A 17,401-nucleotide genomic window follows, 5' to 3' on the forward strand; every position below is an offset into this window, starting at 1 on the left:
ATAAATACAGATCTAAATTTAATTAATGTCCCTCTGATATTAAGCACCTTTTGTTTGGAGAAATTAAGTAGAATTAAACTGAGGATGGTTTTCTATTAACTATTGTACAACAATGTTATTTATTCATATAAAACATTAGTAGTATATATACCATTTAAGTTTACTGCCATTTTTTTTGTTCAAAAAAATCTTATATAGCTGGAAGACTTTTCTTTTAACCTTTTCATAGCTAAAGTTGTGACCTCTTTCCACAATAAAGCCTTTTTATAAGCGCACTAGTGACCCACCTCATCTTTATCGGACGTTACTAAAATGCCTCTAAAACTTTAAACAATCGCTTTTTATAAATTATAAATGTGGTTGACATTCTTAAAATATTTAGTACGTATTGATACAAATTAAATAGACATTCTTTAATCGACACCTTTTAGTTAGTTATTATATAGATATTCAATTGATTTAAAGTAATATAACATTTACTGCAATATAATAAATATGTATGACCTTATAAAACCACCACCAGGAATTCTCGCCTTGGAAATTGTCATGGACTACTTTATATTTTTATATGTAATGTATTAATAATTCTTATTTATACAATAACTATGATTAATTTAATGTTACTTTTAGGTGAATCTTTATTGGTAAAGGCCTTTCAATTTTTATCGGCCTTTATTGGCTATGTTAAAATTTATTAATTAACTTTGCAGTCAAAAATTGATTAAGTAGACTATTACTAATAATAAAAATTAGTTGTATATTTAATAAATCTCAATCACGTCTCAATTAATGATTTGTATATAACCAGATCTTTATTATATATATATAAATAGACATTTATGTTTACAATAAATTCAAAGCCTCCACACTCCCTATGAAACATGAAAACTGATAAAGTGCTGGCCACAATAAATGTCTCCCGTGATTATAGATAAAGCGAACGCTGTTCAATGAAGTTTGATGCTATTTATTGCGACGGAAGCTTTCGATTTAAAAATAGCATCGATTTAAACTTTTGTTTAATTTCAATAAATAAAGCTTCTAAATTACCCATTGCTAGGCTTAGAGCCCTTCTCCTTTAAAGGAGAATGCTTGGAGCGCTGTCCTTTACTCTGCTCCAATGCTCTTGTAGTCATTTCATCTGAAAATTGTAGGTTTCTTCATGAACCGAGAACACGATGAATTATAAACACAAATTTTATTTAAAATTTAGTTGTGCTTGTACGGGTTTTACCCCGCATTCGTCGGTCACGGTTCATGTATTGTAGCGATTGGACCATACTCGCACACTTGATAACTAAATGTTAATACTGTGCAAGGAGTGTTGGCGACAACAGCCCAACAATCACCATTTAATATTGTATATCAGCTTTATTTAAGCGCTTAGTTTGTCGGTTGAAATACAGATTTATGGATTTGATATGAACTTATTTTACAATTTACATTATGTGACAAAATAGTAAATCAAAATCAAATTGTTCTATGCATTACCGTGAATACCGGCATTTACCGTTAAATTTTTAAAGCAAATAAACAAAATGTGTTTTATTTAATGACTGAATTATTTATTAAATAACTCCTGCAATAATATAAATTAATGCATAAAAAAATAGTAAAGTATATTAAGTATCTGCGAGGTAAAGTACGATTGATTATAAAATGGCTCAAATAATCCTAAAAATTATCACCTCAAACTCAGCGTGCATCTATCCGTTTTATTTTAGCTTTAACGGTATTTATCGAGGCTGAAGCTAGCACCCATTTTGTAACTGATAACGAAACTACACTAACAATAACTTACTTTGCATACATTGTAATGAATAGACAAAATATAAAAAGTAAGTATGATACTATTAACACCGTTCTTGATTTTTAAAAATGTTATTTATAATTAAACTAAAATTGTTATCGGTGTTCTGAAATAATACATTTAATTAATATCTGTATTAAATTCTAAAGTCAGCAGCTATTATTTGAAATTGAGGCTTAAGAGATATATGGCTCCAATGATATCGCTAAATTGAGCGTCTAAATAAATCTAGACTTTTAATTATAAGATTTTATCCTTAATAATGAGAGTCCCTGAACCAATGACGCTAAATGTGGTAATTTTTTTTTCTCATTAGAGAAAATTAATAATTATCTAGTCGTGTAACGGAAAGTTATGTAAAAAAAAACTTTATGAAATTGTACTTATATATAGACTTCAGATTAGATAGGCAAGTATAATCTACGCAATGATTATTTTCCATCAAATAGTATACTTCCTTTGTTCGAATGTTCTGCCCAGTTAATTTCAATATGAAGGGTGAATAAGAGAAACAAGGGTTTTAACCATACGAACGTCATGGTTCACAGCGCATTGGCAAAGCATTTAATAATGCAACTTTACATTATAATGTTCACGAAAAAGTGATCACGAACTATAAGTTGCTCGTCTAATGAATTAAAACAAAATATGGAGTGGCAGCTCAAGTCAAGTGGAAAAAAATTGTGGCCTTGAAACTTCAGTTAGAAATTGACACTGTAAGAGCTTTGTACAATTTGAAATGAATTCCCATTTCACAGAATTTTTAGCAAAATTAGTACTTGTTGTGGCAGTGTCAATGTCGTATCCTTCTGCTTGCTGTTTTACTTTTACCATTGTATTATTTTTCATCGTTTCATTGAATACTTTGATAATTATTGAATGTTTCAAAATTCGATGTCTTATCGAATCCTGTGACCTCGTTTAATCCGCTTTCTCTTTTCAGTTGATATTACGGATGTTAAATATACTGTCATATTATAAAAAACACTAAATACTCTTAAGCTTTTAACATACATTTGCATAGCAAGAGTATTTTATGTCTAAGCATTTTATTATATAGAAATACATATAGAGTGTTAAATATAGACATTGACAATAATGCTCTTCACGACGTAGCAAATATACACTTTTATAGTTCATTTTCACAGGAGGCCGTTGTTTACTGTTAATAAAATCACAAATCTTGGGAGAACGGCTCGGCTAGAGTTGTGGTCTCGATAAGATAACACTGATCGATGCTCAGTACCAAAGCTCCTGCAAACAATTTACAAGTAATGATTTTTGGTTAAGGGGAATTCTTTTAACAACTTTCAAATTGTTGAAATTTTGTGTGTATAAATTTACACCTCTTTTACAATAATATTCATTAAAAAAAATGAGTATCCTTACATTATAATGTTCATCCTTACATTTTCTGAAATGCGTTGTGACGAAATATGTGTAAACCAGTAAATGCAGAATTATTTACATCATTTGCGGAATTAACATCGCTTATCCAAATCTGTTAAAGCACAATTTTAAATTGACATGTTGCCCTCAATGTTAAAAAAATATTTGTAAGTCTACTTGAATAATATGAGTATTACACGAATTTTTAAAATTTTTAAACGCGATTTTTTTTCCTCGATTGTCACGGTCTAGATATTCTGATATTAATCTATGTTTCTGAAGAAATGCTAATGCAAATCGCTCTGCATTAAAGTATTTAAATTTTCAACATCATATTCTTCGATGTATTTGTTATTATTAATTTGAAGTTTTTCTGCCATTTTTGAGGGAAGGGTTTGGAGCTTATTCCGTCACGCTGCTACAATGCGGGTTGATGGAATACACATGTGGCAGAATTTCAGTTAAATTAGACACATGCAAGTTTCCTCACAATGTTTTCCGTCACCGTCAAGCAAGAGATGAATTATAAAAAAAAATTACTTTACTTTTATCATTAATGCCTTGTGAAATTGGCCTACGAAATATATAAAGTGCTCGTTTATATTTGTAAAATTACATGTCATATACCACGAGTTTGCAACACAAAATTTATACAGATCCTGATTTAAAAGATATGTAGATGCGCACACATCAAATGTTCGTTAGACAAGTTGAGATTTGTTGAATAATGTGAGGAGCTAGCTAATGTTCATCACTAATGATGTTTCTCTTTATAGGCTCATTAGGATATAAAAGGCTTATGATTTTTTTTTCGCAACAATTACATATTTTTTAAAGAAAAAAATACATTACATGTATACATATATAACCAAAATATAGTATTTTGGTATATATAAAAAAAATTTATTACGACTTGGCATTATTAGATTAGAAATAATTTATTTATCTGACAGATTTAAAGAAGATTTCAAGGCCCAAAGAACAAAGTCCTTATTTCATTTTATTTCTAATATACATAATACAATACGAGTGTGTGGTGAAGTTACAATAAGGTTCAGGATGTTATGCAAACTCAAAGACGATCGATTTTAAAGTAATCCTCAGAATCCCTGTCTCCTGGATCAAAGCCAAGCCACCGTGGCAAGTTGCCTTCAAATGTCTAGAAACCCTTTAGAATTTTAAGCCATAAAATACTGAATTCATTTTCAATTAGTTGATTTTTAAAAAACCTAATAAATAAATATTAATTACCGAACCGTATATAATATATTATATTTAATTGAATAGAAAGTAATATTAGTGAATGAAGGTAATCAAAATAAAAGTTTGTTTATAACGTCTTGATTAATTTGTAATTTGTGTAAGCTGGTGATTTAGCAACGCTGTACGTTTATCTCAATTCGGCAACAGCATCAGCGATTAGTCGGCCCTCGGCACAGCGACATCGACGTAATGGGTTCTAAATTGCTTTGATCGTTTTTCCGGAAGGTTAATGAATTTTCTCGCTCCAATAAACATTTCGGTTCAATGATGTGACAAACTCTGCTACTTTTATGATTTAAGGTTACATTTTATAAGTGTTTATTATTAGTAAAAATATTTTATTAATTTGCTGAGTGAAAGGAGAACGTAAATGAATTGCATTCGAGAGCTTTTTTATGATTTCGGTGATAGAATCAACAAAGTGAAAGTCTTATCACTCTCTTATCGTATTATATGTTTGTTTACAAGTTAAAGTATAAAAGCTTTTACTTGATCATTTTACTTCTCATAGGTATATTAAGCAAATGGTTACGCGAGCCTTATTGTCTTTTCGTACCTAATACCTACGTGTATGGGCGGTATAAGGGATTAATTATTTATTTTATACCTCTTTTGTTTTAGCAAATAATTACATATATGATTTCTTTTAGGATTTTGTAGTTTAACAAGATACTCTTATAATCGTTGTGTTGTATGAGTTATGTCCATTTTCCGGTTATTTTCATAGTTTTTAGTTTTAGATGTCATACTTTTTATTACTACAATTACTGCAATTACTATAACATTATATTTGTAATTGTAAAAATAAGGTATAATTGTACTTAAACAAATTCATTTTATTAATTCTCTAAAATAACCACTTTTAGTTACTTCTAATTTCAGAAATAACTGAAATTTGTTTTACAAAAACATCAGAGAGGATCACTTTATAGATACAATAAAATAATTTCAATTAAATTTTGATTTTTTTTAATGCAGGCAAAAACATTATATAGTAGTAATAATCGACAATACTAATTTTAAAATACTTTTGCATTATGGCGCCATGGAAAAGCTCGGGATCGGGATTGTGGCGTATTATACAGCCCGATGACTTTTTTAATAGAAAGTTATTATCAAATTATAGTAATATTAAAATCCGCTTTTTTGTATTAAAACTGGTAACTTTGTGATATTGGCTTATTTTATTTAACGCCTACATTTTTTAAATAATTATATATTCATTTGTTAAAGCTACCGTATTAAAAAATAAATAAATTAAAGAATACTTATCTATTTTCTAGGTATCTGGCATAATCACGAGAATACAGTCGCAATGAGCGGCGGCCCACGCCGTGGGCGATAGTATAGCGCTAACCCGCGCCGGCTCCCGTCCCCGCACGCACGTCCACACAATTCCTTATCAACCATGGTGCGCGACAAGAAATCTCCGCACAAGACAGACTCCCAAAAATGTAAGTTTACATAAAATATACTATCAAACTTAAATTTAAAAATAATAAAGTTATTGTAAGACGATTAATGACGGATTTATTAGAGTTATTCGACGACGAATGACAGATTTGCAGTCCTTAAAATATTATATTTTCAGTGTCATAAAACATATTAAACCATTAAATTTCATTAAGTCACTTTAAGCCCAAATAATAATGATATTCATATCTTAATGCTATATAATCACATCAAGCCGAGATGGCCTAGTGTTTAGAATGCGTGAATCTTAACCGATGATCGTGGGTTAAAACACGCCCGTGTTTGAATTTTCGTGCTTGGCGGTGATTCAAACACGGGCAAGCACCACTGTTGAATTCAATGTTAATTTGTCAGATAAAAGTTAATAATTAATATATTTTATTCATATTGTAAGTTATAACTAAGCATACGCGTAATAGATGGCGCTAGTATACTCTTGAATCGCGGTATAGTTTCGCTCAAGTCAAAATTATAATATGTCATACTATTTTTTTGTTTTGCGCTTCCCACCAGTAGATGGCATTGTACCCAATCCTAGATCACGCAACCGTTTTGTTTATTTATTTGTACAATACATTTCTTTGCTTTAATTAAATATTGAGTTTAACAACAGTGTGCAGTTTGATTTAATAGTACAAGCATGGACATCTGGTGCCGAAACCCGGGAAGTGTGTGGAATTTAGATGACAGTGTTAAGTGAAAAGTGTTTAAGTGTATGTTCGGGATAAAAACTGTGGACTTTGGTGAGTTGTGTTAAAGACTTATAATTTGCATTGAAAAGGACTTAGAAAAATTTGAACTTAAAATTAACTTAGTAAAATTTGAACTTGAAATTAACTTAGAAAAATTTGGATTAAAAATTGACTTAGAAAAATTTGGGCTAAAAAACACTTAGAAAAATTTGGATTAAAAATTGACTTAGAAAAATTTGCGCTAAAAAACACTTAGAAAAATTTGGATTAAAAATTGACTTAGAAAAATTTGCGCTAAAAAACACTTTGAAAAATTTGGATTAAAAATTGACTTAGAAAATTTTGCGCTAAAAAACACTTAGAAAATTTGGATTAAAAAATTAACTTAGAAAATTTGCATTTGAAAACGCTTAAAAAAAATCATTTTAAAAGAACTTAGAGAGTATTTGGAAATTGTACAATGGAGAAGTTACTAATGAAACAGGAAGATACGTTTGAGCAATTAAAGAAAGCTTTCATAAATTATAAAAAAACACCCAAAGATAGATTGAAAGTAACTTATATCGAATCAAAACTAGAAAACTTAGATAGATTGTTCGAAACCTTCATGAATATACACGGTGATATAGTTGGCAGCATTAAGAGAGAGGAAAGGGCTAAATTGCCATACTTCACCGATGATATGTACACAGGATTCGAAGCTATTTATACTGAATACAAAGCTAGAATTAAAGATGATCTCCGATTGTTTAGTGCAAATACCTTTTCACCACAATCACTTGGTCCTGAAGGATCGGTCCTATCGAATACAAAGGTAAAATTACCACAGATCCAATTACCGAAATTTTCTGGACTATATGAGGAATGGCAAACATTTCATGATATGTTCACCTCATTAATTCATCAAAATACTGCATTGAGTCCAGTACAGAAGATGCACTATTTAAAGAGTAGTCTAACAGGAGAACCGGAAACATTACTAAGGAATTTAACCACAACAGATTCTAATTACGAAGACGCTTATCAGCAGTTGATTCGCCGTTATAACAACAAACGCTATAACTGCAACGAAATTATGAAGCGTTTACTCTCACAAAGAAATGCCACTGACTCTGCAAGTTCCATCAAGTCACTACTGGATGTTACATCTTCATCGCTTAAATCATTGCAAAACATGGGCATAGACACCACCTCATGGGATGTAATCGTTAACTACATCGTGGTGTCAAGACTAGACTCAGAGTCAAGAAAGTTGTGGGAAGCAAAAGTCAGTGAGTTAGATTCGGAAACATTACCAACGTGGAATCAACTTGTAAATTTCTTAGAGTCAAGATTCCGGACATTTGAAATGATCTGTGGCAACAACAGGTCCATGGTAAAATCCCCAAATGTACATTCCAACAACACCAAACCAAAGGTGTTTCATTCCACCGCCCAAGAAGATAATAAACGAGCAAATCCTTCTTGTACTATTTGCAAGGGTCAGCATTTGTTATATCAATGCAAACAATTTGCAAAGCAAACTCCTAAAGAGAGAACTGAAGTAATACAATCAAGGAGACTCTGCTTCAATTGTTTTGCACCTACACACTCCGTTAAAGAATGTCGATCGTCAACTTGTTGCCGCCGCTGCGGTAGACGACACCACACTTTGCTGCATCTGGAGAGGAGCGAACTACCAAGTTTACCAGAAGCTCAACCGGTCAATAAGGATAGTATTGAGAGGCAGACACCAGTGATAGCTCATTTGGTTACAAAAAGGAATCAGAAGGAGATGTTGTTGGCAACTGCCATAGTCAGAGCAAGTTCCGCAAATGGGTACTCACAAGTTATACGAGTTCTTATTGATCCATGTTCAGAGGGTTCTTTTATAAACGAAGCAACGACACAATCACTGGGTTTAAAGAGAACCAATATCAATGGTCTAGTCTCTGGTATAGGTGACAAGTTGGCAAGGTCAAGAAGCATGGTGTCTTTAAGCCTAGAGTCAATTCACAACCAAAAATCAAAGCACGCAATAAATGTTGATGCCTACGTATTAACAAAGTTGACATCATTTTTACCAACATGTCAAACAAAGATTACCGACTGGCCAGAAATTAAGAGACTTAGCTTGGCTGACCCTGAGTATGGATCACCTGCAAAAATCGATATGATTCTAGGAGTAGAAGTGTATGAAGACATAATTCTAGAGGGCCTCTTGAAACATCCAACAGAGAAGGGCCCGATAGCGCAAGAGACACAATTTGGTTGGGTTCTATCTGGTCGAGTAAGAAACAATGTCACTTCAAAAAACCCACAATTAGTCGGGTTTCATATAAGAGTAAAAGAGGATGACCTATTAAAAAAATTCTGGGAAATTGAAAGAGAGCCTGATGCAATTTTGAAGAAGTCTACGAAAGAAGAAATCAAGTGTGAGCAATTTTTTGAAGCCACTACTACAAGAGATAACGAAGGTCGATACGTGGTGCGTTTACCTTTCAAGGAACATAAGCCAAGATGTGTTGAAGGTAAGACAAGAGATATAGCCTTGCGTAGATTCCACTACTTAGAGCGAAAATTACAAAATAATCCACCATTATATGAAGAATACAAACGCGTAATTAATGGATACAAGGACCAAAATCATATGGTACAGATTCAGAACATTGAAGACATACATAACCCAAAGGCAGTGTACTTGCCTCATCATCCAGTGATCCGAGAAGATAAAGAGACAACAAGGGTACGCATCGTCTTCGATGCGTCTTGCAAGGGCATGAACAAGGTGTCTTTGAACGATTGTTTTCTTGTTGGACCGAAGCTGCAGCAAGATCTGCGCCACATTTTGATGCGATGGAGACGTCATCCTTTTTGCATAATAGCAGATCTGGTACAAATGTACAGACAAGTTCGAGTAGAGGAGAAGGACACTGACTTTCAGCGCATTCTTTGGCGATCGAACCCTAAAGATCCTATTGAACATTACAAACTTTTGAGACTTACTTTTGGTACTGCCTGTGCTCCTTATTTGGCTGTAAAGGCATTACAACAACTTGCAAAGGACGAAGAAGCACAGTACCCTCGTGCAGCTAAAATCGCTCTTCAGGATTATTACATAGATGACTTGCTAACAGGATGTGAGACGGAGATGGAAGCAGTAGAGATATTTGAAGAAATGAATAACCTGATGAGTGCAGGTGGGTTTTGTCTACAAAAATGGTGTAGTAACAGTGAGAGATTAATGAATCATATTGAAGATGGATGCAAGAGATTAGACCAACCCTTAATTTTCAAGATCAATAATACGATTAAGGTGTTGGGTATTAGTTGGAATAAAACCACTGATAGTTTCGAGTATACACTACAACTACCAAATTTATGCGAACGTATTACGAAGCGCAAGGTTCTTTCTGATATTGCTAGATTATATGATCCAATGGGCTGGATTTCGCCAGTAATTATAACAGCAAAGATATTCATCCAAAAATTATGGAAGGCTAAGTTAGATTGGGATGAGAACTTACCCGCCGAGTTGTATAAGGAATGGTGCTCATTTCGTCAAGATCTGCACAACGTAAGAAATATTGTTATACCAAGATGGTTACAGTCTCATAAGGGTGATAAAATAGAATTACATACGTTTGCAGATGCATCTCAGGCAGCATACGCTGGTGCTGTCTATATGAAAGTGACGGATGCATTCGGCAATGTTCATGTTAATTTGGTAACATCCAAAACAAAGGTATCTCCAGTTGAAAAGGAAATAAGTATTCCTCGGCTAGAATTATGCGCCGCCTTGCTCGCGACTAAATTGATTTACGAAGTTTCGCAAATTATGCAAATACCTAAAGAAGATTTATACGCATGGTCAGATTCCACAGTGGTATTAGCTTGGGTCCGTGGAGAACCGACGCGATGGAATACATTTGTTAGTAACAGGGTTTCGGAAATTCATACCATGCTAGATTCCAGTCAGTTCCGTCACATCGAAACAATTAATAATCCTGCAGATTTTGCTTCTAGGGGTATAAAAGGAGCTGATTTAGCTGGTCTCACGCTGTGGTGGCACGGTCCAGACTGCCTGCACCACAACTGTACGTACGATTTTCGCAATGATTTCTCCACATCTATTGAGGAGCGGCCCATAAAGACTTTAACAGCCGTCATTCAATCAGAACAGGAATTTGTCTGGACAAGATTTTCAAACTTAACAATAATGGTCAGGATTTTAGCATATTGTAAGAGATACATAGGAATATTAAGGTCATCAAGGAAAAATAGAGTAATACTATCAAAAGAACGAAGGATCAAAGAGTTTGAAATTATTACTGTGAAAGAAATGGAAGAAGTTCTTCAGACAATTATAAGAAACACCCAACATATTTATTATGCGGAAGAAATACAACAGATAAAGTCTCATGGAGAAGTTAAAAGAAAAAGTTCATTGCATACTCTCTGCCCCATTTTAGACAAAAATGGAGTCTTGAGAGTAGGTGGCCGTATTAAGGAGTCAGAAGCGAGATTTGATGTAAAGCATCCAGTTATTTTACCGAGTAATAGCCATCTTACTTCATTATTAATAACTGATGCCCATTATAAAACTATGCACGGTGGGCCGCAAATCATGCTAAATTACCTACGTTCCAAGTATTGGATAGTACGGGCTAGAGAAAGAGTTAAAAAATGTTATCGCGAATGTGTTAAATGTTTACGATTTTCCCAACAAAATAACAATCAGCTTATGGGTCAGCTACCAAAGTGCAGGCTGAAACCTTCAAGACCCTTTAAATCTTCTGGTGTTGATTTCACTGGGTTTATAAATATAAGGTTCTCACCTGGCAGAGGATCAAAATCATATAAGGGGTACATATGCCTCTTCATATGTATGTCCACCAAAGCGATACATCTGGAAGCAGTATCGGATTTATCTTCAAAGGGCTTTATTTCCGCATTTCGACGATTTGTATCTCGAAGAGGCCAATGCGTCGATTTATATAGCGATAACGGGACTAATTTCGTAGGAGCGGAAAAGGAGTTAAGAGACATGTTCCTCACTGCCCAATCCAAGCTCCCTATAGAAATCGCTCAGGCACTTGCAAACGACGGAACCTCTTGGCATTTCATCCCACCAAATGCACCTAACTTTGGTGGTCTATGGGAAGCAGGCATAAAATCAGCCAAGACACACCTTAAACGCGTAATTGGAGATTCAACTTTAACTTTCGAGGAACTCTCAACCGTTCTGACCCAGATTGAAGCCTGCCTTAATTCACGGCCTATGACATATTTGAGTGAAGACCCCGGAGATCCACAGCCATTAACTCCCGGTCATTTTTTAATCGGTGAGCAAATGGTTGCGATTCCCGATGAGGCTCCGACTGACGTACAAGTAACTGGCTTGCAGAGATGGAAGCTGACACAAAAGATGGTAAATGATTTTTGGAGAAAATGGTCAGAAGAATACCTGGTTAGCCTCAATCAAAGGTACAAGTGGTTCACGAAGAAGCAAGATCCGGATATAGGCAACATTGTTGTGATTAAGGATCATAACCTACCACCAACAAAATGGTTACTAGGCAAAATAGAACAAAAGCATTCTGGCCATGATGGACTCACTAGAGTATTGACTATTAAAACTAAAAATGGATTGATCAAACGTCCACTCAATAAGGTTTCTATTCTGCCAAGTGCTATTTAATGTATGGGCATTACTAAAGCATAGTATGTAAGTTAGGTTAAGTTATTTTAATAAGACTGTTATATGTCATTTGATATATTCTTGTACTTTGTTTTTGTTTCTGTGTATCACGGTGGGCGGTTGTCATGTAAGAATTTATATAGTTCATATGAACTACCAAAAGAACAAGTTCTTTGGTGGGCGGAATGTTGAATTCAATGTTAATTTGTCAGATAAAAGTTAATAATTAATATATTTTATTCATATTGTAAGTTATAACTAAGCATACGCGTAATAGATGGCGCTAGTATACTCTTGAATCGCGGTATAGTTTCGCTCAAGTCAAAATTATAATATGTCATACTATTTTTTTGTTTTGCGCTTCCCACCAGTAGATGGCATTGTACCCAATCCTAGATCACGCAACCGTTTTGTTTATTTATTTGTACAATACATTTCTTTGCTTTAATTAAATATTGAGTTTAACAACAGTGTGCAGTTTGATTTAATAGTACAAGCATGGACTATTAAATCAAACATGAATTTTCGTCCTTGGCGGTGAAGGAAAACTTCGTGAAGAAACTTCGTGAGGAAACCTGCATGTGTCTAATTTCATTGAAATTCTGCCATATGTGTATTCTACGAACCCGCATTGGAGCAGCGTGGTGGAATAAGCTCCAAAACCTTCTCCTCAAAAGGTAGAGGAGGCCCACTGCTGAGTGAGACATTTACAGGCTGTTACTGTATCTAATCTCATATGTTTTTACAAGGACCCTTGTCAATATTATTTGATGATCAATGGCGGTGTTGAACACATTAAAAATATTTTTGAGGTCTGGAAAGATTCAAAGGATAACTAAGAGTTATTTTGTGACTTATATGTGTGACTTATATAAGGCCTTCTTTATTAAGTAATCGAATTCAGAATGATGTAAATGGAAAAATATCTCTCAGGGCTCTTTGTTGGACTGATTGGTTTAATTCATGGTCCATTTGTCTTCCTCATTTATATAAATTACTTGCCTTAACTTTATATGACAAGAATAAGATAGTGTTGCTGTTACATTTGTTGCTTTAAAAATAAAAAGACGGCAATTAATATCTGACGATGTGAACAATGTTCTCTCATAAATAGTTACATATAGTAATGTAATATGTAATATCAACTGCATAATATTGATAATATGTTTGAAATAAAATATTTTTGTAGAAGTTCTACACTATGTAGCTCCGAATGTTACCTGACTACATAAGGTTTGTGATAATTACTTTATGGGACAATGCATACGCTTTTACAACAGGATTCCAAAAAACGTACTTTTTAACGTTCTTTGAATCGTTGGATTGTAAAATATAAGTTGAATTGTAAAGTATAACAATAAAAAGTGTTTTTTCCCAGTTTCTTTCGGATCAGGTAGTATAAATTTGACACATATACATATATAGTATACATATATTTAAAAAAATGCAAAAATTCTTTATTATCTCTTGTGTTAACAAGCTAGATTTTATTTGAGTCAATTGTATATTGAATTATATTGTTTACTATTTAATAAACTTGATTAGTAGCGCCAACTTTTAAAATAATTGTCACGGTTGCGAAGATACTTTTCTTTTATAGTGTTGAGTGACAAAATTAGCTTAAAATAAATTATTTTAAAAATGTTGAGCTAAATTTGAAACAAAACTATTTCTAGTGCTTAAAAATGTACACTTTTTGAATAATGATGATTAATGATTTTTTAGTAAATTTACGTTGTTTTTTGGAAATATGTTTTTTCTAGGAAGCATTAAATGACTTATTTGTTGAAATAAAAATACCTTTAAATTTATTGATATTGTTATCATTAATATATACTTAGAAACCTTCGATATATTGACTTTTTGGGGAAACTGTAAGACAACACATAGAAATAAGGGTATTTTGTTTCGACGAAATCGAATAAAAAGAAATTTTATTCGTGCCCATGGTCTGTTAGAAAATGTTTCCAATTTAAGTTATATCGAAGATATTCCATAACAAAATATAGTCATCACAAAATAGGGTTATTTTCTCATTTCTTAAAATATACATCAAAACTTCATTAATTTTATATATATAATGTAACATCTAGATAATTTTACTCGCTATTTATTGGATTTAACAGCAGCGAAACACTATTATACACTATCTCAGAGAGTGTATAAGTCATATTCAAAGTAAATTAAAAGTAAAGTTATTTCTGCGCTCGTTACGCCCAAATAGCAAAAATAGCATGTAACCGGAAATATTCCATATCTTCAAAACTACAAGACATATCTGACGAGCCGGTTGGCGTGGTTGGTAGATACTTGCCTTTCACGCCGAAGGTTGTGGGTTCAATTCCCACCCAGGACACACATTTGTGTGCGTGAACATGTATGTTTATCCTGAGTCTGGGTGTAATTATCTATAAAAATATGTATTTACAAAAGAAAAGTAGTATATGTAATATATCAGTTGTCTGGTTTCCATAGCACAAGCTTTGTACAAGCTTAATTTGGGATCAGATGGCCGTGTGTGAAAAATGTCCCAGGATATTATTATTATTATATTTTTATTTTTCATTTTCCCTCGTATGAGGTAACAAAAACTGAGTGAGTAGGGTCTAGGTGATTGTATAAGAAGATGAGATGGATGAAGTTGTAAGGAACTTGCGAGTGAGGCGGCATGTGTTCAGGATGATTGCCTTTTGGAGTAAATTATGAGTGTGTTGAGGAACCTGTAACATATCAAGGCTACGTTGTAGGCTTTTGGGTACGACTCCAGTTGATGATATGACAATGGGAACAATAGGGATGGTTTTTTTTTACAATTAATAGGCCAGCGTTTGACCGTTGACTTGCCTGATGTTAAGCATCGACACGGTCTAAGATGTAGCACGCTTGTCTATAAGAAACCTGTTTACTCTGTATTTAAAGACACCAACATTGTACCTATCAGAAAATACGGACTCAGGCAAAGCATTCCATAGTTTCGCAGTGCGAATGATGAATGTAGACTCAAATCGCTTCGTCCGTGCAGTGACGGAGAAAGAATACATTTCACTGCCCCTCTCTGTCCCATGGGTGTCGTAAGAGGCGACTAAGGGATATCTGAGTGACCATCTGTTCATCTGGTGGTAGGATGATAAACATCCGCCTGGCTTATTACCACCGTACGCATGGTGAAAAACTCGTGAAGTGGCTTGCAGCCGCGTTTCGATGTCAGCCAGCGTACAGCCAGTGCCCGAGCGAGCATTGCCGCGATGGATGTTGGTCCAGTGGAGACGGCTGTTGAACCAATGCCGGGGGAAACTGTATTGACCTGCCGGACAGGAAGACCCGAAGAAACGGCTGTTCCGCTGGCCGCCCGTGGCATAGCACAGGGGCCCGAGCGTGCCTAACCAGCTCGCGAGGCTTCCTCGAGGCGAGGGGTCCTTCCGTCCGGCGGGTCAGTGTATTTTCCCTTTTGGCAACCACTTGGGGAAACACGCCTTCACCCTTTGCTCATCCCTATCGTGGCAATACGTCGCTCGCTTCACGTCTCTTTTCCACTTCAAGCTCAAGTTTCAAGTTTTTTTTCCCCAAATTGTAGCGCATTACAGAAATAACGGTCGTACAGCGGTGCACACCCCCACCATACCCACGCTGTTTGAGGTCGAGTTCTCTAACATCCGTGGACTCCACGCTAACCTCAACGCTGTCCACCACCATCTCGAGACAGCTCGGCCAGCAATGTTTCTCACGGAGTCACAAATACTCCGTCCTGCCGATACCAGCTACCTTAATTATCCCGGCTACATGCTTGAAGAATCCTTCAAAGCGAAAGCCGGAGTATGCTTGTTCGTCAGGACGGATGTTTGCTGTCACCGACTGGTACGGTACGTTGCTTCAGTGGGAATGACCCGACAGCTAGTGCCGCTGCTGTTGCTGGCGAGATCATGTTGGGAATGGAATACTACATTCCTAGCTCAAATTTCGTCAGTAGGGGTACGCGTAACCGTTGGTTCACTCGTGAATGTGCCGACGCTGTATCATCTAAGCAGGCGGCATATCGCGAGTGGATCAACGGCTCTATTAGCTGGGCATCTAACATTGACTCACTGAAAGCAAGCTACAAAAATTCCAAGTCCTGTAGGAAGGCATACACGAGAGCGGATGCACAGCGCATTGTACAGATTGGTCACGACCTTGTTTCGCATCCTAGGGGCTCCCGTAGCTTCTGGCGTCTGACCAAGTCTGTGCAAAACAATTTCTGCCAATCTTCGCTGCCACCGCTCAGAAATCCGGACGGATCGCTCGCTCACAGTCCGCAAGAGAAAGCCGATCTCCTGGCTAAACTCTTTGCCGATAACTCCGTGATCGATGATTGTAGTGCGCTGCCACCAACAATACTTCATGTGGCCACACGATGCCCGACATAAAAATCAGGCAACGTGATGTGCGTCCGGAACTGAAATCACTTGATATACGGACAGCTAGCGGTCCCGATGGAATACCAGCCATAGTGCTGAAAAAGTGCGCGGCGGAGCTGTCTCCTGTGTTAACGCGCCTGTTCCAATTTTCCCTCTCTTCGGGATGTGTGCCGGAGGCTTGAAGAAGAGCTAATGTGCAAGCGGTTCCCAAAAAAGGGGATCGGTCTGACCCGGCAAATTATTGGCCAATAGTAACCGAATAGTAATATATTCAACAATATACTAGTAGTATATTGTATATATACTAGTAGTATATTGTATATATATGTAATATATTCAACAATATACTACTAGTATATTGTTGAATATATTACTGTCTCCAAGTAGTAGTAGTAGTAGTAGTTATACCTATAGCTTTTTCCATAATAAGAGAAGTACTGTAAGATAGTGTAATGCTTCAGTATAACACGTATATAACTTATTAAAACGCTTTTTAAAAATCACACCACACTACAGTAGTATAGAAAGAAACATCCTTTAACAAAATATTTGATCAAGCATCTTTTAAAACGTTTCGTATTATTTCGTACATTAATATATATAAGTGTTAGTAACTCCCACTTAAGCCCGAATGATCAAAGTTTGCTGAAATTGAGATGTCGGTCGATACAATTGACGCAATTTGGCTGGAGTAGCGTTG

At 35.1% G+C, this 17,401-nt stretch overlaps 2 protein-coding genes across 2 annotated transcripts in view; one reads left to right on the plus strand and one right to left on the minus strand.

Moving 5' to 3' along the window:
• The window catches only part of LOC126769018 (3-oxoacyl-[acyl-carrier-protein] reductase FabG-like), a 134,884-nt gene extending 118,403 nt beyond the window's left edge, over window positions 1-16,481 (minus strand). Inside the window, exon 1 of the mRNA XM_050487556.1 lies at window positions 16,477-16,481. The gene's annotated coding sequence lies outside the window, so the exon portion shown is untranslated. The remainder of the gene's footprint in view (window positions 1-16,476) is intronic.
• The window catches only part of LOC126769026 (uncharacterized), a 158,866-nt gene that overhangs the window by 23,573 nt on the left and 117,892 nt on the right, over window positions 1-17,401 (plus strand). The window contains exon 2 of the mRNA XM_050487564.1: window positions 5,746-5,916. Coding sequence (XP_050343521.1) covers window positions 5,871-5,916 — 46 coding nt within the window. The 5' untranslated portion in view covers window positions 5,746-5,870. The remainder of the gene's footprint in view (window positions 1-5,745; window positions 5,917-17,401) is intronic.

This window comes from Nymphalis io, chromosome 6 (assembly GCF_905147045.1).
Source record: "Nymphalis io chromosome 6, ilAglIoxx1.1, whole genome shotgun sequence".
Classification (NCBI taxonomy): Eukaryota; Metazoa; Arthropoda; class Insecta; order Lepidoptera; family Nymphalidae; genus Nymphalis; species Nymphalis io.